The 27,339-nt window shown below is 51.0% G+C and overlaps 1 protein-coding gene across 5 annotated transcripts in view; it reads right to left on the bottom strand.

The window, feature by feature from the left end:
- Positions 1-27,339, bottom strand: part of CTBP2 (C-terminal binding protein 2) — a 156,253-nt gene that overhangs the window by 38,695 nt on the left and 90,219 nt on the right. For all 5 annotated transcript variants that reach the window (XM_025880090.2, XM_073884715.1, XM_073884714.1 and 2 more), the window contains one exon: positions 9,567-9,726. In XM_025880090.2, the coding sequence (XP_025735875.1) occupies positions 9,567-9,624 (58 nt within the window). In that variant the 5' untranslated portion in view covers positions 9,625-9,726. The remainder of the gene's footprint in view (positions 1-9,566; positions 9,727-27,339) is intronic.

Raw genomic sequence — 27,339 nt, 5'->3', positions numbered from 1 at the left:
TGCTGGTACAAGCACTACCACGGGCTGAAAGGCCTGGCTGGGCAGGGGCCCGAGGGAACGGGCCTGGCCACACCAAGACAGCAGTTCCGCGTCTCACCAGCAGCTGGAGGATGTGCTCACTTAGAAGATACAGAGAGGAGGATGTTACAGAGCCCCAAACCAAATGGAAACAAGGCTATCTGGTTACAGCTGATCCGTCCCCGGAGCGGCTGGCCCGGCCCATCTCGTGCATGTTGTCCCCTCCTCTGGGCGCCGCTCAGAGCTTCCCCCCCTCTGGAAAGGAGCGGGCCGGGGAGGACGCGGCATCTCACTGGGGCCCCTTCTCAGAAGGAGCCCAGGACACAAACTTGTGGGTCAGGCGAGACAAAGTCAGCCGTCAGCAGACACTCTTGAGCAGCTTCTGCCCACATCTACCTCGTCACCTCTTCCCCTTCAGTCTTGGGTTTTGGGGCCAAAAGGGCCTGTTAGGCCTCTCAGTAGGGAATGCACCCCATTGTCACCTCTTCCTCCACCACTTGCCAGAGAACGTGTCTGGCTGGGCAGGATGGACAACCGCAGTCCTTACCCTTCAGAGGTGACCAGAAACCAGGCATCTTTGGTATCACGTCTTTCTTACAGTTTCCTTATTAGAGGATGTCCACCACTGTGAATGTCTGTACCAGGAGGGCCCCGTTCTAGGTGCTCCGCCCATAAACAACTCTATAAGCAGGTATGACTATGTCCCACCCAGATGCTGGAGATGGAGCTTGGGTGCCCTGCCCAGGGCAATAGGGTGTGGGACGCAGGTCAAACCCCAAAGCTAATGCTCCACTTTCCAGAATCCCCTGCACTGACCCTGGGTAGCTCTGCCCTGGCGCTGGAAAAGGAAACCTGTTTAACACAGTAATCCTATTATTTGCTTAAGATTTTCCCAAACTCCCAAGTATTGACGAGGTCACCTACAAAATTAACTACTTGAGTATTGGAAAGTCACTCCTGAACTTGGACTGTGCCAGCCAGCCCTCCGAGTGGGGCGCCCTGCGCTGCTGCTGGAGCCGGGGACCCCCTGCCAAGAGCTGATGATGGAAACTGCCCGAGGCCTCGGGTCAGCCCATCTGGCCATTTCCTTTTCTTCCCATCTTGTAATAAAGGAAACATAACATTCAGTGGCTCTAGGGCTCAGGTTGCACACGCATCCCTTCCTGGGTGCATGGACCCCGAGAGCTGTGTGCACAGGATCTCTTTGCAGTGGGGGTAGCTCAAGGGGCTCATCTGGCTTAAGCACATCACGTTCACAGTTCAAGTTCTCCAGTGGAAGCAGGACTGTCTGGAAGAATGTGTACCCAATAGCTCCTAAGAAACCACGAACGGGTTTTTGAGAAGGAGCGGAAGGTGTAATGCTAGAGGTAGGGCAGTAGTGGGGGGAGAAGCTGCAGGGTGGGCGCCACCCTCTGCACCAGAATGAGGAGGCCCAGGTCTCCCCTGCCATCACCCAGCCCATTCTGCTTGGAAGCCACCCAAACTCACACAGCCCCGGCTCCACAAGGCACCAAATATTATGACAGATGTTTTCCTGTGTTAGGTAAAAACACCTGTAACTGGACTCACACTTTCCTAAACACTCTGGCAGATTTTTTTTTTTTTTTTTAAAAGCACATTGCAGTCTTTTAGAGAGAGCCACTTTTCTGAAAATCTCATGTTGACTAAATAAAGCAAGATGGGACCAATTTCTGAAAGAGCAATGAGTCTCACAGACTTAACTCTTTAATCCTGGAAAGAGTTTCACTACAGAAAATTTCATCGAGTAAAAAAAGCCATCTTCTGAAAACAGAGAGACACAAGCCAAATTCTCTTGCAGATGAAATGAACCCAAGTGAAAGCTGACCATACAGAATAACCCCCGGGGCTATAAGCAGCACCCTCCCGAGCCAATTCTTCACTTCCCTGTGCAGTGCTGGGAGAGGATCTAGAAGGTTCCAGAAGAACAGGGAAGAAAATCAAGGAGGGGCCAGCCAGCCAGCCAGCCAGCCAGCCAGCCAGCCAGCCCTTCCACGGAGCAGTCCTTGGGCGAACCACCAATAAGCATTTCATGTTCCAACCACTATGGTGACCCAGGAAACTGCCTGAAGAGAATGGGAAACGGAAGGCTAGCCTCACATTTGTTCATAAATGAATTCCGTATATATCAGGTAGGAGGTGGAGTCGGCCAATCTAAAGTCTGGACTCACCTGAAGGGCCCCGGTCTGCCTGCCCATCCCTCAACAGCTGTGCTTTTTCCGGCCCGCCTGGTGGCCATTGATGCTTGCTCCTCCTCAGGAGGCAGCCAGGCCCGGCTTTGGAGCATTGCTGGCTGGCCTTCCATTTCTTGGTCCTCCTCTAGCCCTTGAGGCCACGAGACCATGGCAGCTCCGAAAGCGAAGGCAGGAATGAGAACCCCCTAGAAGCTTCCCTGTGCCTGCGGGATCCCAGGACGGAGCCCCAGCAGTGCCCGCACCTCTGCCGTCCACGGGCGGCATCTCCTGGGGGACACTGCGGAAGTCAGCGGGCTACGCGCTGTTTTCCCGCAGAAACAGCGCCAAAAACAGTCCTACGACATCCTGCTTCCTACTTTTCAATGTGTACAGCCTGTGTTGGTTGTTTTGTTTCTGTCAAGTGTTTTCGAGTTTATGTTTAAAAACAGCTTCCTGCCTGTAAAGTTTTCTGTCTTGTTCCCCCAGCACCCTGATCGAAATAACTTACTTGGCTCATCTCAGGCAGAGGGGCTGGGTGACCCAAGTGCGCTGGTAAAACAGCAGACAGGACACTGTAGTGGGGTTTTAAGGCAGCCTGCATCCACATTTTCACGAATGCAAAGAGAAAATCAGAATGTCTGGACATCATTTCAGTCCTCAAAGGAATGACAGCACCGACTATCCTGGGATACATGATGCACGTTCCCCATTTCTTAGTAGAAAGACGGAGGCTTCAGATCATCAGTGCACCCCAGACCCGAAACGGCGCCTTGTAACCAAACCAACCTTTCCAAGATCAGCATCCTCAAAACAGTCCCAGCCAGCATGTACCTCAAGATTTAGCCATTTTAAAAAGGGAAAACAAAGGCTCGCACGTTGCTCCTATCTTGACTTCTTAACTAGATTATAAATAAGATGACAGCTGTGTTATGAAAATTAGCTTTGATTCCCACTCATGATGGGGTAAAAAGTCCTTTCCTCTTTCAGGGCGTGGTTGGGGGGTGGGGGGAGAAGAAAGTGTGTGCTGGGACACCAAGCTGGGACACAGGCCTGGGCAAAAAGCCACAGGACAAAAATCTACCAGGAAAAGCTGACAACTCCCCACACAAGGTCTGCTCAGGCAGGTGCTAGATGAAAACCACCACTTCCTTCCTTCCTCTCTGTAAAAAACCTCCAATAACAGCAAAAATCCTGCAAAATCTCAGCATCTCGGGTAATCCTCAACCCACCCTGACGCTGCCACCCCTCACTCCATCACAATCTGTGTTTCATGTCCCTTCCCCTGTATGGGGTTCAGAATATTCCCGAATTCCTTCCTCTCACCTTTGAGATGCCCTAATCATTTCCATTCACCAGGGCCCCGCTCAAATAACCTACCTCCAGGAAGCTTCTTTCATTCACTCTTTGTCCCTTTGTCCATGAGTACAAAGAAATCGACCCCTATTAAGGGGAGACCACCGAAATAATCCAGGGAATACATCAACTGGCAGAGACAGCCCATGGTTTTCTCAAGTTGACAGAACCCTGTCCCTCCTGACATGTCCTTTTCTCCATCACATGCTTGTTCCTTCAACACAGTGACCAGACGGGTGTGACCGTACAGGGCACAGGACTCGATGGGGACAGCCATTCCTTGCCCTCAAGGCACGTACTGTGTGATGGGGGAAAAATGACAGGTGTTCGCAGTCACCAGGACGCGGTACCCACACCCACGCTGAGGCATAGGTAATGAGCCCAGTCCCTCCAATGAGTAACATGGCAAGAGGGACAGGGAGGAGTGGAGATCACTCGGAGCAGGTGCACATGGATATGCAGAACACGCCCCCCTCCTCCCGCGACCTCATAGCCCCGCTGGTGGTGCCGAGCCGAATTCTTGCCTGGACCCGGCTGCGCACCTGAAGCCTCCCTGGAGACAGAAAGCATGCCAAAGACCCTGAGCTTTGTTACAGAGCAAGAGCCCCATTAACGTCAGGATGTTCATAAAATCATGGTTTGGTGGCCTGAGTGTAAATCAATCAGAAACAGGAGCCTCATTTCAGTGTATCCCTCGTAGGTTCTGAAAAAGGAGTCACGGTACAAAGAGCTGGCAGCCAAGCATATCCTGGGGTTCTGGTTTCATAGTCCCCTCAAATCCCTGTAATTGGGACCTACCCAAGCCCAAGGACATCCTCCACATTTGCGTGCGGGCACCGTGTGCAGGTCTCTGGCTCTGCAAAAGCCAGGACTGCTCTGCTTGCCCTTGGACCTATTCCAAGGAGACTAGGCCTGGGTCCGTTGGAACCCTGGTTCCTGTGAGGTGTTGACTGAGCCCAAAAGCAGACAGCCTTTCCTCAAAGGTGCTGTGACCAAATGAAATGCACCCAGAGCAAAGCAGGCTGGGGACTCCGGGGCACCCGGGAGGTTTGATCCCAAACCCGGACAGAGACAGGGAGCTGCCAACCTGAGGGAGGGCAAGATCCACTGTGCTGGGGGAGAGGGCAGAAGCATCAGCCACTAGCTAAACACCACATCCCCACACCCCAGGTGGAAACAGGCGGCCCCGACACGCTGCTCGTGGAAACATAGGGAGTTGAAAAGAAGTCCGGCAGCTGCCGCGAGAGAGCCCACTTGGTGAATCAAGTGCAAAGAAACGCTGAAGTCTGCATTTTACAGGTGAGTAGCAACAGAGAAGAAAACACTTAACCTGATTTTCATCTGCAGAAAGTGAGGGCCTGACTGAATGTGCGCAATTCTAGGAACCCAATCCCTAGCTGACAGACAGCGGACACCCCAGGGGAGGAGCCGTGACCAGATAAGGGAAAATGTGGATTTTTATCCCTTGCAAATAACTTCCATTAAGCTTCAACTTGACCACACTCCCTTCCTTTACTGATCCCTTACATGGAGCGCATGGTTGCGGTCTATTTGTCTATGCTTGGAGTTTAAAGTCATGTCTAGTTGACTATTGTATATTTACATAGCTAATGTAATTATCGCTAATCACATAATTACTAGAAATGTGCATAATTGCCTGAGCCAAACATATAATTATAACGTATAGCAACATTATGAATCCCCCTTTTAAAATCCACATTTTGGGGCTATTTAAGGGTATTTATTAGAAACGATTGTGGATACCCAGAGATGGCCTGCTTCAACACAGTTTCTGTATATAGTGCTGGTAAGTGCTTTCGAGACCAAAACACGTACAACAAAATAGCCTACAAACAGAAGACAAAGTGATTCTGGTCTGAGTCTGTTGACTCCTGTCTTGTCTGTGGGGAAATGCCAGCCAGCCCCGCTCCATGGGCTCCCGTGAGCGTGAGCAGTGGCATGAAAGCGGCTATGAGGGAAGACCCCCCAGGCGCCCCGTGACTCTACCACCGCAGTCATCTGGAAAACCTGGGGGCTCGGAGACATCTTTGCTTCCAGAACATTCTGGGACCATGAATAAACGTTCTTAGGGCCACACTGCATTGAGATGTACTACTCTCTCACGGTGACATGCTCATCCCGCTGAGAAGAGAATGCCACTGAAGGACGGTCTCCTTTTACCTCATCCCTGCAACATTTTCTGACTCCTCCTGTCCTCCTCGGTGACAAAACTGACATAGAAAGACTCCCAGAATGTACAACTACTCATGTGTTCAACGGACAGCCGTTAGTCTCTATTTTTCCCATGTCCATGCAACCAGCCCACCTTCTCAGCTCCTACCTCCATGCTCATGAAAACACCCTAGAGACGAGACATACCGCATACGACGGTTTATTTAAAAGAAGGTTTCCATCATTCATTTTTCTCCTGTCGAGGAAGGGGAGAGTCCTGTCCTGAGTTATGTTACAAAGGGGGTGCTAATCACAGCTCAACTGATGCAATCACCAAGACCATTTTTCCACGTGTGTAAGACGTTCCAACAAAATAAAATGAAATATCTACATTTTCCATAGCCACAGGAAAGGATGGTGTTTAGTGATTTATTCTACCATAACCCATAATAAGATGTTCTAACAAAAAGTCATCAGCAAAGCCATTCTGGTATATTACCCTTCCACAAACCCAGAAAATGCTTTCCAGAAAATGCTTTTCTGGGCTACTTTTGCAATACTGAATGACAGTAAGCCCTCTTCTCTGACCAACAGATATTTGGGGCAAAATTACACCAGCTCTGCCATGATGTAGTAACACAGTAAAACTCTGATGGTGCAATTCGCAAATGCAATATATCAATTATGCCAGCAAACTTAACAGAGTGGGAAACCAAGACCTAAATTATACACCAAAAAGGGGAGATGGCAGCCTGGCCCTGACCAGTGACTGTTATCACACCCTGCTCCGTAAGAATTCTTACACAACAGCACTCTAGGACTGTTTGATACCAGGCATTAGAAAGAGCAGAGAACTATAAATATCAAAATAGAGCGGTCGCTTTAAAAAGAAAGATTAAAATCTGGCTTTTAAGTCAGCTTGAAAGACCATTATTCCAACTGATTTGGATGGAGTCCCAAAGACTGGCTGGTGAGAAGCAAAGGTATACTCTGCACCGTGCTGAAAGCACGATAGGAACATCCCGTGGTGGGGGGAGGGGGAGGGGAATGAGAAGGTGCAGCCCGAGTCAGATTCCCCCCTCTACCCCGTTTTCCCTTGGCGTCAACTCAGAGCCACAAAAGGCAGAGTGGCTAGGAGTGGCCACAGGGAGACCTTGAGGTTTCCAGGAGGAAGAGGCTGGGCCTTGGAAGGCAGGCAGGAATTCTGGAGGCAGCATCTGTGCAGGGATAAGGCTCAGATTCCACCAGACTGGCTAGGCTGGAGCAAAAGTGTTCATTAAAGTGAGGGAGGGGGAAGGAGTGGGACCCAGGAGGGCCTATCTGGCATGGGGTCCCACAGTCAGGGTTTGCGCTGGGGTCTTGAGGTAGGCAGGACGACAGAATTCTGGAGATCTGTTCCCAGAAACCAAGAGCCGAGATGATGAAGTTCCTATGGGCCCAGAGCGGCTACAACAGAGCAAGGCAGCTTTCATGCTTTTAATCATAAAAATCAAAAACAATGAGCTGCAGGAAATCCTGGGGGATGGGGCGGACATTAGCAGAGGGAAGGAGACTATAGTTTGCAGGGCGCGATGGACTTTCTAGAAGAATATTAAAGAGCGGTTAGCTCGGGTTTACAGAACAGATACTGGTAACAGTCAGAAGCCAGGGATGCAGACGTATGAGGCCTTCAGGAGGAAGAACTGAATCCACGGAACCGACCTGCGAGAAAGGCCAGATAAACAACAGCAGACTGCCCGGGTTCGGGGGCACACAGACCGCCTGCTCTGTGCCTCACTGGGCGCAGCTGGGAAATGAGCACCACCTGTCCCGGCCTGAAAAACCTGCTAAGTCGGTGCCTCAGCACAAGGGTCAGAAATGAAGCACCTTACAACAGCTGTTATCCGGAACGGGACAGCAAACCAGTGTCTGGGATCGTGGATTACAAGTAACACCCGAGTAAGTGAATTTTGCATGTCTGTCTTGATGGCACCTATTGAGAAATTTTAAAAATTGTAGCTGCAACCAGCTCAGGAATGTCGTTCACGGATGAAGTGGATATTGAAATTTCAGTTATAAAAAGCGGGTGGGAGGTTGACGGACCATGCTCGGGAGGGGGGGGGTCTAGCCCTAACAATATAGAGGGGAAAGGCCACAGGCTCTCCAATCCCATTCTCGTCCCTGATGGGGTACATCTAAATAAATCCTGGGATCCTGGGGTGGGGTGGGGGTGAAATCAGCAAAGGCATTCTGCCCCCGAGCCTTGGAGAGGTGATTCACTACGTTTTCTGAACAGTAACCTAAAACGAAGCACCTTTCCACTGGAGGTCAAAAGTAAATTTAATAAATCCCCACATGATCAGGTGAACCCAGATGGTGGGACACGACCAGCCAAACAGTTGGCCTGGGCTCTTCAAGGAGTATCAGTGTTTCTGCAAGTCAAAAAGGCCAAGAAAAAATGTTTAGATGAAGGTCACCAAGAAGACATGACAACTAAATGGGTCCCTTGATAAGTTTCTGCACAAACCAGGCAGCTGGAAACAGATGCGCGGGGAAAATGAAAACAGGCGGTCTGTATTAGGGAATGCTGCAGTGAGGTTCAGTCCCCTGGGCGGGGGGTGGATTATGGCACTGTGTTTACATCAGGAGAGGTCCTAAAAGGGGACACATGCCACAGGTCCTTAGGAGTGAACTGCCGCATCTTCAACTTTCGTTTCGATGGTTCTGGAAAGTCCACCCATCCATTCGTACACACACACACACGTATCACTCTCTGTACATCCATAGAAAGCGAGTGACAGCAAATGTTCTCAACTGGTACATGCAGTTGAAGGGAGTCTCAGTGTCCATTCTAGTCCATCGATCCTTCTGTAGGTTTCAAACTTCTCTCATGTTTAGCAAAATCTTTAAATCCCAAACCCCTGACACGGCAGCAGAACCCAGGGCTGTGGGAGGGCCAGTGAAGAGTGCTATGCTCTGGTGTCACAGAGCTCTTGCCGGGCACACAGTCACCCGGTACAACATGTCCTTGATGCCTCCACCCCGTACGGCTGGACCAACCATTCCATGTGCGCAGCTGGTGGGCCAAGCAGAGTGCGAGCGCATGCAGGGTGGGGGAGCTGCGGAGCCCACCCTGCTGGGGGGGGGGGTAGCAGGGGGCTCCCCTCTGCCGCCCCCATCAAAGACCCTGCAGCCAAGTCACTGGTCACAAGGCTGGGCCAACCCAGTGGGCAGTGTGGCCGTGGCTGCCAGGAGCGCTCAACCCCATGCCCGAGGCCGTGCGCTCTGGATTTTTTCCCGCTCCATAATTAGGAGGGGATGGTGTTTAATCAACATCTCAGAGGTTCGTCCCCAGGTTTCCATTAGATTTTAATTATGTTTATTTTTCCTTTCATGAATAAAACACTTCCAGACATTTTCAAAGATACCAGAGATGTGAACACATAATGAGGGGCAACGCTGGGCTCTTCAGGAGTATCTTGGAATTCATCACTGTAAATATCTTAATCGGAAACAGATAAAAAGTCCGGAAACCTCAGAAAGTGAAAAAAGATGGCCCTGTTACATGGTGTCCTCCCATCTGCAGGGTGACCTTAGGGTGTGCGCAAGAAACAGACGGAGGGCCACTCCCTCCCCCGGGAGCCAGGCACCCCTGCACGCAGGTCAGGTCTGGTGACCATGAGGCCCAGGACCCGGGTGGGGGGTGCTAGGGCCGGGAGTGGTTTCTGGCTGCAGTGGGTTTCAGTCTGAACCGGGAACCAGGTGCCCACGGGTCAGCGATGAGCGGGGCGAGGGTTCCAGGGCGGGACTACGCACCTTTGGTTACAAACCGCCAATCACGCTGGCTCTTACCTTCACAAATTCTGTCCAATCGCTGTCGCTTGACTTTGTGCTTATCCACAAGGGCCATTCTTTATCGAACTTTGCAACTCTCTGATTCAAAAGGCAAAGCGGTCCTCTAAGAACTTAGGGGAACGCGCAGGAGTCTGCGGGCATTACGCCACTATGAACCCTGAAACAAGGAGAAAAGAATCCTTACTCTCTGGACAGCCTGGGGGCAAGGACAACAGGTCATTCAGGATTTTACTGCCCCTTCCTACAAGGGGACCTGCCACCAGCGCTCGCTCTCCTCCCTCCAAGACAGGAGATGGAGGTTGTTCCAGTCCGCTGTCCCGGTCTCCCACCCTCCGTCTCAGACAGGAAGGGAGCGGACGCACAAGACAATTGTTACTTGCGTCTGCAAGCAGTAAATGGCAGCATCTAGAGCTCCTGCTTTTAACTTCAGGGCTGTCCACGCCAACTGCCGACAACCTGAACTGTTAATAATTCGTACTCCGACGCCAGAGACCACACTATGGGGCCAGCTGGGCCCGCCCTGTGCTGAACACAGGGGTGGAGCCTCAAGGGGGGAGCAGAGCATCAGGGGAGCAGGTCCCAGGCCCACTGGCACTGAGATACAGACACCCAGCTGGGGCTGCAGGACAAGTTCTCTCTCCTTCCACCAGGCAGTTTACGCGACCTCCCCCCCAGAGCCGCTGCTCAGCACGACACCTGGCCCTGTCCCCACTGTAAGAGGATGGGACAGGAAGCCACGCGCCACCTAGCCACTTAAGCGAAGTGTGTCAGGGCCACCTTCCTGGGCCTCCTCGGCACCTGGAAGGAGCCACAGGTGACATCGTGATGGCTGAGTCCAGGCTGCTGGCCTTTGACACGGGGCAGCGGCGACCAGGCCCATGCCCGTCCGCGGCGTTTTGGGCAGAAACGAGGCAGAGGAGGGGTGGCTCCCATCTGGGTTGAGGGTTGCGGGAGTCTCCAGAGGGAGAGCCACATGCCACCCGAGGAATGGGGAGCTGCTGCCCAGCTCGTTTGTGGAGGGAGGCTGGAGGGGGCTGTGTTCTGGAAGGCTCTGACCATCACTTCCTGCTCATCCAACGTACCAGTTGAGGCCACAAGTCACTATCTGCCCCCCACAATGTCCGAGCCTTTTTGACTCAGTGCTGTGGTCTTATTTTAACAACATGCACACGCATGGAAAAAGTTGTCCTTAGTCACCCAGCAAACGAGGGGGATTAGAAGACAAAAGTGAGGCTCCAGGGTTAATAATGAGGATTATTATGTATGGTCATCAATTATGCAAAAACGCTGGGAGTTACTTTATCAAAGGTCAGAATACAGGTCTGACTGGGAGAAGGCAGACTTCCTGGTAGTTAATGGCTAATTTCCCAGCAATGAGGCGCACCCCAAAGATTTATGGCAATAATTACACGATTTTTTTTTTTTTAAAGAGCTAGGGGAAAAGCACAATTTCCAATCACATAAATAATGCAACATCCCAGGGATACTAAGCCCTATCCAAACCTGGGGAGTTCCCCAAACCTGCACTGGCCACACCAGACTAGGGAGGGGATGAAGGTTGTCCGAAAGCAAGTGGGTCAACCAACACTTGGGAGGTCCCCGGTGCAGATGTGATGGACACGTTATAAAAAATTCTGCTTTTGCTTTTCCTGGGCTTTAGGAAAGGCAACATCGCAAAGGAGCGAAAGGGGTTCCTAACTCAAGCAAACTGGAGACAAGAGTCCCAGACAGAGGGACAGCAAGGCCTCAACCCTGCACACGAGTGCCGGTGCTCACGAGACACCCATGGGGCAGCCCCGGGCCCCAGAGCTCGGCCTGGCAATTTCCACCTGCTTGGGTCCCGAGTTCTGCTCATCGAGCTGCACTGTGGCCCCTCTCCTCCATGCCCGCGTGAAGTCAGAACCTCATGTTAGCCGAGGGGTGAGAGAATTAATTAGTTAATATTTGTGAAGTGCCTTAGAGATGAAAAATGACAGCATTATCATCCTAGGCAAGCCAGCTTTCACACCCTCCTCCTCCCATTCCCCAAGTGAGGCCTAATCATTCTTTTTGCTTTCCTTTGAATTTTAATTTGTATAATTAGATGGAGTCCTGAAAAATTGATAAGTAGAATCTCGATTATGCAATCAAAGGAAAGATCAGGCATCGGCTTACACAAATAGTCTGCGTCCTATTATTTAAAAAAAAAAAATGAAGATAAAGGGCAATGGACTCCCACGTCTGGGTATTTTTGGGGCTGGGTGTGTGTGTGTGGGGGGGAAGTGGGGGGTCTCTATGCTAGCTCCTCTGCGGAGCCCCCTCCGGCTGTGGCACCCACCCAAGCTGACAGTGAATTTAGACTCACAAGGCCACCGGGCAGAGCCCGGTCAGGACCTTGTGGCAGTGACCGCTGATTCACAGAGCCCCGTTCCTTTCCCCTCAGTATCTCTTTTGAAGCAAGAATGTATGAAATGTGACATTTTCCTCCTTGGCTCTCCCGGGGAGCAAGCTATTTATGAGGACTTAATTAGCATACCCCTCTTCCTGATGACAGGGACAGGCCCTCCTCAGAGCAGAGCCGCCACGAGCTTCAGTCTCTAGCTGGTGTCCACACGGGGATGGCCAGCACACCGCACCCTCCACGCTGGCCCCGGGCTCCCCGGGCAGCGCCCGCTGCAAAAGCCACCATCCACCTTTACCTTATACCAGTCTCCACTCATAAATCAGGCCCTTTTCTGCCCCCGAATTGATCACCACTATCATCACTCAAGTCCGTGTTTAACAACAAATCGAGGTACACATAGAACAGAAAAAGGAGGGGGGATGGGTCCCACTGTCCCTCTTCGGTGCAAACCAAACAACTTCGAACCACAGTCGTGGTGTTGTCGCAGGGGGGAGAATTCTAGAACCTACTTGTGTAATGACCGAGGGGAAGCAGGCTCTGTGTATGTAAAAAAGGGATGCTTTTATGTTCCTTGCCCACGGTAGCCAGCCGTGGACACCGCTCCCTCCGGCTGAGGCTGGGGGGGTGACCTCAGTGGAACTCAAGAAGGGTCAGAAGGAAAGTCAGGTCTTCTCACAGGTAGGATCACCAATGCCAAACCTTACAGGAAAACCACTGTCGTCTTCTCCCCCAAAAGGGAGATCCTAAAATTGCAGGGCAAACCACAGAAGGGCCTACCTGACCTTCTATTAGCTCGAGATGAGGGGTGATCCAGGGCTGAAAGGTCTGGGGTCAGGGAATCTGGCTCACTGTAGAAGGAGAAAGATGCCTGCATGAGAAAGACACTTAGATTCTGGCCTCCACCAGAAAGCAGCCGCAAGGGTGGGAGATGTGCAAGGGTGGGAGATGTGTTCCCCGTGGGTTTCCAAGAGAAACTGGAGATTTAAAAGGGGCAGCAAACAGGAAGTGCACTTCATTTTACGACCACTTGCTTGTTTATCAAACACAAAACACCCAAAAGCGAGTACAAGAGAAATGGGTTGTTCCCCTCATCCAACGAGGTCTAAAATCTGGGTGGATTGATTTTTACTGAATAGGACCATTAACAGCCCACCTGCCTAGACCAAACTCCACAACGCGCAGAAACCCCGGGTCCTTACTCATTTACATTCGTAAAATCACAAGTTTTAAAAAATGCCCTCAGTTTCTTTATTCTAATTCCTAGTCTCCATAAATATTAGGCAGACGATAAAAAGTTACAGCCAGTAATTGATGTCTTTCCAAATGAAAATTCTTCTAAAACCATGGCGATCGCCTTCAATTCTTTTTAAGGAAATCTACTTAAACATTATGTTAATAAAGAGAGACCAAGCTGTATGATGGGTCCTCAATATATTGCACTGGTCTTGCCCGCAAGGGGACTAGAGTTTCGGTTTGAGAGGTTGAGATGATCCAATGCAAGGAGAAAAGGCCCCCACGGCCCCCCAAAAGCGTGGGTACAACGGCTCCCACCCCGAGGGGATGATGGCACCACTCCTCAGGTCTCCTTTGCCCCATCCTACAAGGCTCTAGAGATGTCCACAGGCTTGCTCACCAACCTGGGAGTGACCCAGCAGGGCAGCAGGCCAGGTACCTGCTGGCAGGCGCAAGGTCAGCATATTTAACTAGTGCCTTGACAATGCTGATCCACCGAAGCCAACTGCCCAGAACACTCTTGACTCTTCATCGAGACCCAGTGGAGTCAAGTGGTCCTCACGCTACTGCCAAAAGAACCTGTTCCAGCATTTTCAGAGGCCAAACTGGAACAACAGATTTCCCTTCTTGGGGAGACGGCTGGGTAGAATCCTCTGTACAGGGGATCTGGGTTTTGTTCGGTAAAGTCTATCTGAATAAATATTCTATAGGGGTCAGGGATCAACGGGAAAAACACTGGCTTAGCCTTCGGGAAGTGGTTGACATAATAGCACAATGAACAACAAAATTATTAAAACTGCATTTTAAGGAAAAAAAGGAAGCTTTGGGGGGAAGATCAATTGTGGGAAATAAGCTCACTGAAGTCAATTTTGTAAATGTCTCAGACCTACTACTGATCTTGGATTATTTCCTCAGTAGCTTTGGGCATATTTAGGGTTTTTTCTTTTTTTTTTTTTTTTTGAAAGGGGAAACCAATGGTTCAGACATCAAGTGGCATATCATAAGGTGTAGAGGTGACTCCCAGCCCCACAGCCCCCACCCCAGGCCCCAGACAGAGGTAAGCAGCAGGACTAAAGCCTCACTCTGGTTCCTGGAGCCAGACCGGTAGACCATTTGGTAAGGCTGCTCACCTTTCCCCCAGGGAACTCCTGGCAGCCCAACCGAGGGTGACAGGGTCACACCCTGGTCACATGCCCTCCATCAATTCCATGGGCCCCACCCTCTGATCACCAGAAGTGCACAGCCAGCATCAAGTGCCATTAGCACAGGCCCACCACATTTTTCCAGCACCCAGGGGCCAGGTAAGCTTCAGGAGTCAGAAGCATTTGGATCTTTAAGAAGCAAGAGTGCTGGGTGCCTGGGTGGCTCAGATGGTTAAGCGTCTGCCTTCGGCTCAGGTCATGATCCCAGGGTCCTGGGGTCGAGTCCCACATCGGGCTCCCTGCTCCTTGGGAGCCTGCTTCTCCCTCTGCCTCGCTCTCTCTCTCTAATAAATAAAATCTTAAAAAAAAAAAAAAAAGGCAACAGACTGCTTACACCGTATTATGGTAGACCCCCCAGATCAATCATTAAGATTTCTGCACCAGGACACAAGAATATGCTCACCCAACCGGATGAACATACAGGATAGAATTACCCTCAACAATTCAAGCCAGGTAAAAAATCTGCTGCCAAATGGGTTACCAAAGAATTAAAGGTTCCAGAACTTTCTACAGTTTGGATGTGAGGCTAAGGAATTGTGGGCCTGGAATTTCAGGCTTTCCGTCCGGCCCCCCAGCAAAATATTCTCTGGGGCTCTGAGGGAGGGAGAAAGATGAAGAGTGAAGGGCCTGTAAGGTCACCAACCCAGAAGGCAAGTCTTCTAGCACGAGGAAGCCCAGGGCCAGGGCGTGAGTCCTGTGAGGCCAGAGGCTGCCCCCAAGAAGGAGCAAACGTCAAAGCCACGCTTGCGCTGAGACCAGCTCCTCGGCCAACAGTTTCGAGTGAGTCCTTCTGCTTGGTTTACGATGGTTAGCACATGAAAATACCCTTCCCGGCGTTAAACGCAAAACACAAGAATTCTCAATATTTTCACTTGCTAACAACTATCCCCAAGAACAGAGGACTGGAACAGCACCAATTCATGATTTTCCTAATTGGTTGTTTTGTGTCATAATGAAAATTAAGTGTTGGTTTTCCCACGCTGAAGGAAATGAGACTCTCCCGTGTTCAGAATTTTCACACATTTTTAAAGCACTTCACTTACAAGTATGCTGCAAACATTAATATATTCATTTTTATAATAAAATGGTCTTTAGAAACAAAAGCAAACCGAACAAAAAAGATAAAGGCAAATAAACAAATTTTCATTTAAATTAAGAAACGTAAACCACCACCTTTTATTCCCATGGTGCTGAGACCAAGGAACCATGGGAACACAGAATTGTTCCTTCCCCAGTTTTCTGACCTCTCCCCTCCCTACCTCCAATCAACCTTAAAACCAGGTATGACAATTCCGATCTGGAGCTGGGTCTTCGCCTAGACAGGGTGAAGGGAGGAGCATCCTCAAGTTCCATTATGACCTGATAACTCCTCTTTTGTTACATACTGAATGTAAGAAATTACTGTAGATTATTGGCATCTGAGCGAATAAAAGTGAACACCATACAGAGGAAGCAACCAGAACTTTCTCATGAAAGGCCTGCAGAGGGGCCGTGGGCATGGTGAGGATTTGGGGGTGGCCACTCCAGTGCCCCAAAGGTCACCTGAAGGTGATGTTTGCAGCCTGTGATGAGACAGTCCACCCGTGTGCATTTGCGGTGGTTCAGTGCAGAACAAAAGCAACGATAATTAACGGCCACTAAGGGCCTGGACCTGGAGGTCAACCAAGGCAGGAGGCACCAGGTGACAGCGATCTCAGAGTGTAAGCTAACATCATGCTTAATTTTAAAATAGCCTACGGAGGGGTGCCAGGCTGGCTCAGTTGGAGGAGCATGTGACTCTTGATCATGGGGTTGGGAGTTCGAGCCCCACGCTGGGTGTAGAGATTACTTAAATATATATATATATATAAAGTTATTTATTTGAGAGACAGCAAGCATGAGTGGGGGGAGAGGGAGACGCAGGCTCCCAGCTGAGCAGGACCCTGGGATCATGACCTGAGCTGGGCAGAGGCTCAACTGACTAAGGCACCCAGGCGTCCCAACAAACTTTAAAATAACCTATTGAATGGAGGGTGGGATGGGGGAGGAATAGGGTGGAGTGTAAAGATTTAACACTTCCAAGGCAGTTTGGATTATTTGCTTATTCTAACATATGAATTGCATCTGTATTTAAATGCCTAATAAGGACAATTTTATGGAACTAAGTTGGCAAACAAATGGCAAGGTCTTGAATTTTTTAAAAAATCTTAATGTTAGATTTTGAAGACCTCTGCCTCCTCGGCTGCCCTCCTGGAACATCCGCCTTCCTCAGGGGACACAACTGTTTTGCTGCCCCTCTGAAGATTCCAGCCTGCTTGTCTCTTCACACCGTGCAGTCCAGGATCCGCATGTGAGGGGACGCTCTTTGCAGTCTTGGCTCATTTGCAAAGCTAATGGGAAACCACCAGTGTGAGGCGAACCGTCTCCTGGTCTAACCCCTCCCAGGAGGAGGCCTGGCGCCCAGCGATGGGGCCCTCTGGCCGGCAGAGGGCATTGCTCGCCCGGCGTGGCCTTCCCAGGCCCCAGAGTCCCGAGCTGCTATGCTGGGACTCATCCTGCTCATTTCAACCCCAACTTGGACTCTACCAAGAACCTGGAGAAAATGAAACCAGATACCTCCAGAAGGAAAGGTCTGAGCTGATTTCAGGATGGCACACGGCACCTTCCCTCAATCTCCAGGTGCAAAAAGAATAGATACCTCCAACCAACCTTAAAACCAGGGATGTTTTTAGATTTAGGACCATGAGCACCTGGGAAAAAACAGAACCCAGGCAGGCCCCCCCACCTTCAGAGCTGAGTGAGCCGATGAGGTGGGTCACGGATCCACGAAGGGCATAGCCACCCCGAAGGATGATTTTCCATTATGCCCATGCTTCTTGTTTAAAGACAAGAGGAATCAATGGGGAATGAGCCATAGTGATGAAAAATGAAAACAACTTGGCAGGGATGTAGTTTCTAAGGAGAGGAAAGAAGAGGTGGAAACTGAGCAAAGGCGCGTCAAGGTTTCCACCATGAAGCTCAGGACCACGTACACCTGGTTAATTGGTAATTGTGCAATTCTCCTTGACCCCCGGCCTCAGTGTGCTTTGAGACACAGATGACTTCAGGATACACAACTTTTTCAGGAGACACTAACTGAGAGAGGGAGGTCAAATGAATTTTTCCAACCACGTTCAGGAATGAATTCTGACCAGCAGGCAGTGGCCTAGAGGCAAGGCCTTCTCCCTGGGCCCCTTAAATGAGCACAGCAGAGGGAGAGCTGACCCCCCCCCGCAAGTCTTCTCCGACCACCACGTTCTAAGAAGCCCACACACGGATGCAGTAAGTCAGCTCCCTCTCCACACCTGCGGGCACCCAGATGGTTCAGGTTGGTGGGGGGAGCTGGTTTCGTTCATGGACGCTGAAGTAGGGGTGACGCACATGCCTCATCCAATCTCCACAGCTCCCTAAGACCAGCATCCTCTCCTAGCCCCATTTCAAAGCCAGCGTTGCCATAGCAACAGGATGCCGCTGGGCAGCATGACTTGGCAGGCCAGGTCTTTGAAGAACCCCCCCAGTCAGGCGCCAGGGTGTCCCACCTGGCCCCCAACTCAGCCTTCTCCAGGAAGCGTCCTAGAAGTCTCTCCTGCTCTTTGCTCTCTGCATCTGACACACGCCCCTCCCCATCATGTTCCAAAGCACACTGATTTGGAGCAGGATCCTCTACTGCCCACTTTGGGGGTAGACAACCCAGCACGGCGTGTGGGTCACCTGATGGTCCAGGAGAAACAGAGGCTGCCAGGCATGGCCCACCAGCTCCGAGGCTGGCAGGAGAGGGGATTCAAGTCGGTCTGTTGGAAATAAAGTTATCAATCTGAACGATGGCTGGCTGGGTCCCTTTGTTTGCTTTCAAAAAGCTGGTGTCTGGAAAGATGGTCTCTAAGAAATAGCTCAAAGAGTTCGCTCTGAACCTGCCCACCTGCCTGAAGGAGCAGGGTGAGCCAGCCTCCCAAGTTTGGTGCTTGAAGGGATACAGTAGCCAGTCGAGGACCAAACCAGGTACACCCCCGAGCAACCCTGCAGCCCGGCCCGGCCCAGCCAAGCCCGGGGAGAAAGCGCCCGGCGAAGGCCCCGTCACACAACTCAGCTTATGGCTGCCCCCTCTCGGAGGGGCCCACACTTCAAGACTAGATCGGCAGGCACGTCCTGGGACAGGAGTGTTCCAAGTGCCTGAGGGTGGCCCATCCTTCATTTCAAATGAGGTGTCGCTTACACAAAGGCAGGTATCAGGAAAGTCAACTCAGACCTCAGGAACAGAGTAAGGAATTTCCTTTCTGACGATGGCTCTTCCACATCTGGATCTTTACAAACACCCAAAGCCCATGGCCACATTTCTCTATGGGAAAAGCCACTGGCTGGAGCCGTGGGGGCATCTGCAGGCTCCCTTGGTGCCCTGTCTCAGGCAGCAGGGTTAAGGAAATCGGACGTCCCTAACTCCGAAAGTCTTTTGACTGAAAATCTGTTCTTCCCAGACCTTCTCTTTTCAACCTGAGTCACAAAAAGGAGAAATCTTAATCTTAGATGTCGCTATTTAACAAAATGAAATAAATCCATTGGCCGCTATTCATTTTGCTCGACACTGTTTTAATATGGAAGACTGGAGGGAGGTGTACCGGAAACCCAGGGGGGCGGGGCAGGCTTTGTATCCACGACTGCAACCAAAGGAGGGTGGCCGGCTGGCAGTCCGGTTGGGGGAGAAGCGGGTGACACTTATATGTCACACAGATTCATCTTCGCTGATCAAATTCGAGAAGGGAGCCTCTAAAGAGCTCCTTTTGTTTTTCTGTAGTAGGGTATTCCTGGAGAATTTCCCTGGTGTTACAGGGGGGGCTCCAGATCTGTTCTCCAAGTCTTTGGTGGGTAAACAATACAATTTCTACATTTATTGTAGCCCAGAATGTTCTGAACTATGGCTAAAATATCCCTTGGTGTAGAGAGCTTGTTTGAATAGGAGGCGGCGGCGGCAACATTCACCGTGAGAATGTTCCGGAGGTGTGAATCCTTGTCCTAATGAACTGGGTTCTTCACAAACAGGGTCACCATGGGATGGTTCACGTGAATACAATCACCTGTTTAGATAATTACCGCTCACCATGTGCTGAAGCCCAAAGATCCTAATTTTACATGAAATCCTATTGAAGAACTCTTGACAAGGTGATCGCCATTGAAAAATCTGTTTTGAGCTGACTTATGAGGGCGCTGTACACTTTGGAGCCCCAGGCAAAGAACAGAGGAAGGGAGGCTCAGAGAAGGTGGGATATCTGGACACCATGTTTATGTCCCCGGACCGACAAAATGTGCAAATGGCACAAGATGTCATTCTAGGGGAGGGAAGGCAGCTTCCTGAACGCCCATCCTTGCCGCCCAAACTGAGTTATTTATGGTCTTGTTGTCCGTATCGGAAGACCCCAAAGCTTAACACATATTTTCAGCTAACTGCCCACAGTCACATCAGGTGTAAGTGTCTTGTTCTACGGACTGAATTATGCCCCCTCTCCAACAACAAAAATGACATTCAAGTCAGAAGCCCCAGTACCTCGGAATGTGGCCTTATTTGGGGATACAGTCTTTACAGAGGTAATCAAGTTAAACCAAGGTCATTAGGGTGGGCCCTAGTCTAGTAGGACTGGAGTCCTTCTAAGAAGGGGAAATTTAGACAGAAGGACCACATGTGTGGACACACTGAGGAGATGACCATCTACAAGCCAAGATGAGAGGCCTGGAAGAGATCCTTCCTTCCCAGCCCACAGATGAAACCAACCCTGGTGACTTCCTGCTCTCAGACTTCTGGTCTCCAGAGCCTCGTGCCAATGCGCTTCTGTTGATTAAGCCACCTGGTTGGTGGTACTTGGTTATGGTGGCCCTAGCAGACTGATCCATGCTTACTGATGATATTGGACATGGCTGCCCCAATAAATCCTCTAGGATCTTGCACCAGCGATGCTCAGGGAAGCTCAGGACCACCTTGGCGGGGGTCCCGGCCGTGCAATTTGTCAAGAATCCTGGCTTTGTTCACAACACCAATGCCAAGTCAACCTGAGTCCAGCCGTGTGCCCGAAAACTCAATAAATGCAGACACCCCCCTGCCCCAGGTGCTGGGCCCCAGCGGCTGCTATCCTGAGCAATCAGAATGGGCCAGGCTGGTGAAGGAAGGGGCTGCCAGCCCAACCCCCAACTCCCGCAATACACAAGCTGTCGCCTCCTGAAAGAGACCTGTGTTTTCAGGGAGAGACACAAAGAGAAAAATGCCCTAACCTTCCCTTTAAACTGTGTTCTGCTCCCCAAATCTGAGAATGCACTGTTTCGAACACATTATGGTCACTGATACGGTAGTTAAACGGGAGAAATTAAAAAAAAAAAAAATGATACCCTTGTACTGCACTGGCACCAGATTTGCATTACCCAGAGGACAAGGAACCCTAACAGAAAGCCGCCAGAATACTGTCAATCCTCAGCTGCCCATGCTGACACGAGGTCTGTGATCTACCTGCTTCTGTGAACTCCGGGGTACACGACACTCTCCTCGCGTCGGCAATGCCCATAGGCCTGGAGAACAGAAAGCCAGTGGTGGTGATCCCTTATCCCAGATGCTTACAGTACATTTCCAGGCTGCGTTCAGCACGCACGTAGAGTTAACGGAGGCACCCCAGGGTCTCTACTCTAACTCATGCTCACCCATAAATCTGGGGACATTAAACAAGATCTATCAGGGGCCGGGCCCACATTAAGAATGCAGCCATCCAGGCCACCCTCGGCACAGCAATTCGCTGGATAAACAGGCCCTCTTGCTTTCCTATTCTCAGAAGTGGTCCTTGAACTGCGGTTCCTATTAAAGTTGAGCTCTCCTAATCAGAGGAAAAAGAATGCAGGTAACATGAAAGGCAGTCTGCAGAGTTTCAGAGCATACACAAAGCCCATTCCGGCAACGTGAACGACACATGGGAGCTCTGAGATATCAGCAAGCCCCACCCAGAGCCCAAAGGGCAGAAAAGGCATGGAGTGGAGTGGTGCTGTGGTGCGCGCGCGCACGCACACACACACACACACACACACACACACACACACACACACTTGTGTGGGCCTTGATGTTTTCTGGGAACCATGGCATTTCTGGAACATTCTGAGACTTGAGAAGTTACCAAATCCAAACTGCTGCCTTCACAGATGAAGAATGTGAGACTCAAGGACTCTGGGTCACTCCCAGCCCATGTTTCTGCTCATCCCCTAGGGTCCCCGTGACACTTCTCACCCAGCAGCTGTGCAGAGAGGCATTATTGGTACAAGAATCTGGAAACCCAGGAGCCAGCTTGGGCCGTGCAAGCCAGGCTGAAAATGTGTGTGACGGCTACATCTCATTTAGCTATACCCACAGTCCCTAAACCACAACTAACATCCCCCCCCAACCCCCCCGCCGCCCCCGGCCAAGGTGGAGCTCTCCAGACCCAAGAGGGAATACCCAACATAAGTAAGCCAACAGATCAGCAAAACAAAGACAGACTGGTTTGTAAACTCATTAGGAAAACAGAGTCCAGGTACAATCACACCCAGCCTTCGGAGGGGGGAGCTCCCACAGTATATAGTCTTGAATGGCTGCGAGGTTTGTTACTTGAGCACCGGTGAACACTTGCAGAGCGCTTAATGTGTGACAGGTACTGTTCTAGGTGCTTTCGGGAGTGAAGTCATCCACCACACATAGAAGCAGCCCGCTAGCAAGTTCCACTCTGCTGAAGTCAAGAGATAATTTTGCAGTCTACGCTGCAAACACACCCAGCACCACCTCAGTTGTCAAACCGGCTCTGGATGACTTCGGGCAAGTCTCCAACATCCCAGGTAATCAGAGAACAGAGGTGCTCCCCCAGCCCAGACTCTTTCAGAAGAGTGAGCCCAGAGGAAGCCCAGATCAGGGCCCAAGGGGTCAGGGACTATGGCTCAAGACTCCCTCCCTCCAGTAACTTGTCTTTTTTTTTTTTTTTTTTTTTTACATTTATTTATTTTAGAGAGAGAAAGCACGCATGACAGAAGGAGAACTGGGAGGGAGAATCTCAAGCAGACTCCCTGCTGAGCGAGGAGCCCGATTCGGGGCTCAATCGCAGGACCCCAAGATCGCGACCTGAGTGGAAATCAGGAGTCAGATCCTTAAACAACTGCGCCACCGGGCGCCCCAGTAACCTGCCAGTCTCCTAGCTGTGCTTTTGCTGTGTGAGTTTCAGGTAAAGGCTAAAATACCAACACCACCTTCCAGCCTCCAGGACAGATACCATGTCTGCTCGGGTGGTGGTCTGCTCTCTTGGACTAGGGATGTCAGCTTCAGACTTTCATGGGTTTAGGACCTCCGACACGATCACTCCCAACCCTTGCCATGGGCAGTGACTTGTCCAGGTCACACTGGCTGCCATGATGTCACCTACTAGGGACCCACCTCCCGGTCACACCGTGGCTTGCAGCGTTTGATGAGCTCCAGTCTTGGCACACATCCACGTGCAATACCTAGAGATTCTGGAAGGTTCTCTCTCACAGGGACATGGTGGGTCGTTTGTTGCATTCCTGGTTTGTGAGTCTCCATTAGACCTTTTCTTCAAGCCACAGCTTCCTTCAGGTCACGGGGCATCGGATGCTTCTGGCTGCTGATCTGCCCAGCGCTGCAGGACCCGGATGGGCTCAGCTCCCCAGGCCAGGTCCAAGAGGCAGAACAGAAAGTGGCAGAAAGAACAGACGGGGTGATCTTATTCTCAGAGGGAAACTCAGGATGGGGTAAACGGAATTTGAAAAACAAAACCTGGGAAAATGGCTCCACTAAAATGTGATGAGGTCAACGAGTAGAGAGCGCCCTAATGACACTTATAAGAAAAAACATCTGTCGGTGTCGAAAGGTCGGCAGGAAGTGAGTGGGATTTACACGGGCCTGACTGGCCAGACCAGTGCTCCTAGAAAGAGAGACACACATGGCTTGACTTAGCCCAGAGAAACAACAAAAAACCCCTTTCAATTGTCCTCTGACCAGCCCCCGCCGCCCTCTGAACAAGAGGCCAAACTCTGAGCTATGAAATCCGTCTAGGACCCTGACTGGCAATTACCTCTTTGTTCATTCACTGATCAGCCACCGAGGCTAAAATATTTCTGAATGAGCAGTCTTAGGGGGAATGACGCTCTTGGTGTGTGTCTGTGTCACCGCTCCCGGCCACAAAATCTCCAGTTTTACTCTTTGGTTGGAAAACAACGTGGGTCTCTTGAATAGCAAACGTTTCAATAAATCCATCATTACAAAAAACCAAAACAAGAGGTTTCTTTGGAAAAACAGGAAGTCCTGGTACATAACATGGCTTAAAATAGAGCCAAATTCATTTGTTGACAAAACCTCAGTGTACTAAGCCTGTTGGCCTGATTTGTCCAAGATCCAACTTACCTTTTAATCCCTCCTTGAGAAGCCCATCCTGTTCCCTCGGGCGACAGGCTGGCCTGGTCTTTGTTATTGCTCTGACACAGGTCACAGAGCTGGAGCCCGGCCTGGCCGCCTGCTTCCTGCCCACAAGCCCCGAGGACAGGCTCACGAGAAGCCAGCTCAGCCACTGCAGGAGTCAGGCCTGGTGCTTTTCATAAACCGGGGGCCCACTTCAGGTTTCTCTTTGGGACCCCGTACAACGTGGAGGCCTTCTGGGATTCATGTTCTGTTTGTTCCTTATGGATAGGTACAGAGCTTTAGAGATGTCCTGATTGTTGAGCCAAAACTCTGGGCTACTACCTGAGCTTAACCCCTGGGCAGCGGGCAAAGCAGGGTGCCTGGCTTCATCCTCGTCTGAAAGAATGAGCCTCTTTCTCAAGGCCAGGAGGGAAGGAGGCCAGGAACTAACTTACTGTTTCCGTTCTTCCCAGAGGTGTCCAACTTTCGAGAATTATAGGCGCAAGGAATCTCCCAAAGACATGACACAGAAAGTTCTTCCCTGGGCAGATAAAGCTACCCCTGCACTTGAACCTGCATCTGTACATGCGGCACGTGTCCACAAGATGCCGCCTGTACACACCATCCCATCTACCTGTCCTTGCCCCTGAAGACCAGCCCCACCCTCTCCCCACTACTTTCTGACTTTCCTTACTAACCACCAAGCACAAGGATGGGCGTGTTAGTAGAGCAGGGTGTGCGCCCTATCATAATTATCCCCTTGTTAAAACGTGAAACCACATAACGCACACAGGAAGATCGCATGATCAAGTCAGCCCAATGCTTACAGACATCACGATCACCAAACTCCATTTCCCCAGATCTGGCAGTCTTCTAGGACCCTTAAAATGTTTCTTCACCACCGGGGAGGGTATTAGGAGGTTTATATAGTCTGGTTTAAAAACTGTACTACGGGGGCATCTGGCTGGCTCAGTCAGAGGAGTGCGCGACTCTGGATCTCAGGGTTCAAGCCCATGTTGGGAGTAGAGATTACTTAAACACACACACACACACACACACACACACACACACACACACACACACACAAACTGTATACCACAGTAAGTAAATTTTCTACGCAGTTTGCTGACCCAAAAGAGAATTAAAAAAAAAAAAAAGTCCAGAGGTAAATAGAAATGCTAAGTCGTTTCAGGATTCTGCTGAGTTTTGGTTTGTTAAGGAGAAAACCAGCCGTCGTTGCGCATTCTCATTGAAGAAGTGAGAATTTAAACTTCAGTTTCAGCTATGTGGACAAGTGTATTAAAAAATGGGAAAAAACATACTACGTAACTTCAAAAGATAACAGGATTTGGGGCACCTGGGTGGCTTAGTTGGTTAAGCATCCGACTCTTGATTTTGGCTCAGGTCATGATCTCAGGGTCGTGGGATTGGGCACTGCATGGTGTGCTTGGGGTTCTCTCTCCCTCTCCCTCTGCCCCTCCCTCCACTCATGCACACTCTCTCCCAAAATAAATAAAATCTTAAAAAAAAAAAAAACCCCAACAGGATTTAGATGAAATTTCGTTTGCACCCCAACACTTGCCACCCCTGACCCGCCCTGATTACACAGCCATTCCGGACCCCGAGGAGGGCCGCAGCCCGAGGCCAGCATGCCCTTCCAGGCGACTGGCCACCAACGCTGGAGCGCACCCTGCCTACCCTCATCCTCGGACTGCCAGGGGTCAGAGAAGAAGGTGCCGGCCTTGGTCGGGGCTCACTGGGACCCGGAGGGCTGGAGAGCCAGGAAAGGGCACATCGGGGAGCCCTGTGTGGGTCTGGCTTTGCTGCAGGTGAGATGGGGGGGTTTGGGACAGACGGGGGCTTACCTCGGCCTTCACTGGTGAACCCCATGGCCAGCACCCCCGGGATCGTGCTCTGCTGCCCCAGCCCCTGGGTGCTTGGTTAGGGGGCCAAGGGCACAGAGGTCTCGTCCACATGGCCCTCAAACATATGCGGCAGCACACGGCCACTCAGTTTTAAAGCATCGTGTGCTATGTTTATGCTCCCCCGAAACACTGCCAAGGGAGTCCACAAAAAAGGACACGTCCGCGGGGGCCGCTCTGGCTACTCGGGCTGCCCGTCTGTACGCAATGGACTATACCTACACATCATTTGCTACCTTGACCCCGAGGCAGAGGTCGTAAACTAAATCACTGGAAATGATTCGAGTACTTTGTTTTAAAAAAAAGAAAAAAAAGAAAAGAAAAGGTCACAAGTGGCTTTTAACTGGAAATGCCATGTTCTTACTCTCCACCCTGCCGTGCGCGTGCGCGCATGTGTTGTGTCTGTCTGTCACAGCTCACCTGCAACCCTGTTCTTAGCAAGCAACCAACTCGAAACTGCTGGGAAAGAACCGGCCATGCCCACGCCCTGGAAGGGAAAGTTCTGGAGCCGATCCTGGCCTGTGATTATGTGCAGGGCAGTCATGCAGGAGGAGGGTCGAGTGTATCCTGTGTGGGCAGAACCGTGACTGAAGAGGGGAGGAAGCCAAAAGGAGATTGCGGATGGATAAAGAAGTTTCTCACAGTCAAGAAAAGGCTGCCCCCCAGGTGTGAACCAGGCCCCCTGGAGAGGAGCTCCCCACCCCAACTTTGGACTTGGGAGTGTCGTCCCGGGCTGTGGGCCTGTTGGGAGACTCCCTCACGGGCAGCAGTGCTAAGGAGAAAGGGGATGGGGGAAGGACGTGCAGTTTCCCGTCTGTAGAGGCTTTTATCCCTGTTCTAGAATCTTCTGGACTGTCCAGGAGGCGTGCCCAAGGGGACGCGCAGCCAGCCCCTATTTGATCCACGCTCCCCGTGGCCCTTATAATCCTGAACTCTCACGGGATTCCTGCGGAGGCGAACAGCCGTGGTATTTATCATTTTATTTTCACTCAAAACATCCTTCCTGGGACCATCCCAACAAGCTGAGCATACTATTTTCAACTAAGGCCCTGGCATTGTCTAGGAATGTTTTCAGGACTAAGCAAATTGCTAAAGCAAACATCTTATTTTTGTCTGCTAGGCCAGCCAAGCACTGAAACAACATTTCCTGATCAGACCTCCAGGGGAACTGCCCCCTCTGGTGGACCCGGCGGCACCAGACACGCGGTGCAGGGAAAAAGCTCTCACTCCAGACACCTGGGTGGGGGGCACCCACACGGTCCCTGGGGGTGGTTTCTGCTTCAGGAAGGAGTGAAAGTTGGGGGGATTCCCCTCTCCTCCCCACTGCCATCTCCAAGGCACAGCCACTGTTTGCAAAGGAAAACAGGGGCCGGGGGAGTCTATACCCCTCACCTCTAGATAATTAGGTCACCCTGAACAAGAGAGAAGGGGGGTTGGCATTGGAGTGGCTTATCTGAATTTTTTTTAGGCATGATAATGCCATTATTGCTGGATTTCTAAATGGAGGCCTTATCTTTTAGGAATATAAACTGAAGTGTTTACCATTGCAAAGAAATGACGGCGAGGATGTGCTTTAGGACAGCCTGGTGGGATGTGTGGGGGCGCGCACGCAACG

Source organism: Callorhinus ursinus, unplaced genomic scaffold, assembly GCF_003265705.2.
Source record: "Callorhinus ursinus isolate GAN/ISIS: 27379988/994484 unplaced genomic scaffold, GSC_fseal_2.0 scaffold58, whole genome shotgun sequence".
Lineage (NCBI taxonomy): Eukaryota > Metazoa > Chordata > Mammalia > Carnivora > Otariidae > Callorhinus > Callorhinus ursinus.
The sequence above is the reverse complement of the archived record's forward strand: the minus strand, read 5'-3'. Positions and strand labels throughout refer to the sequence as shown.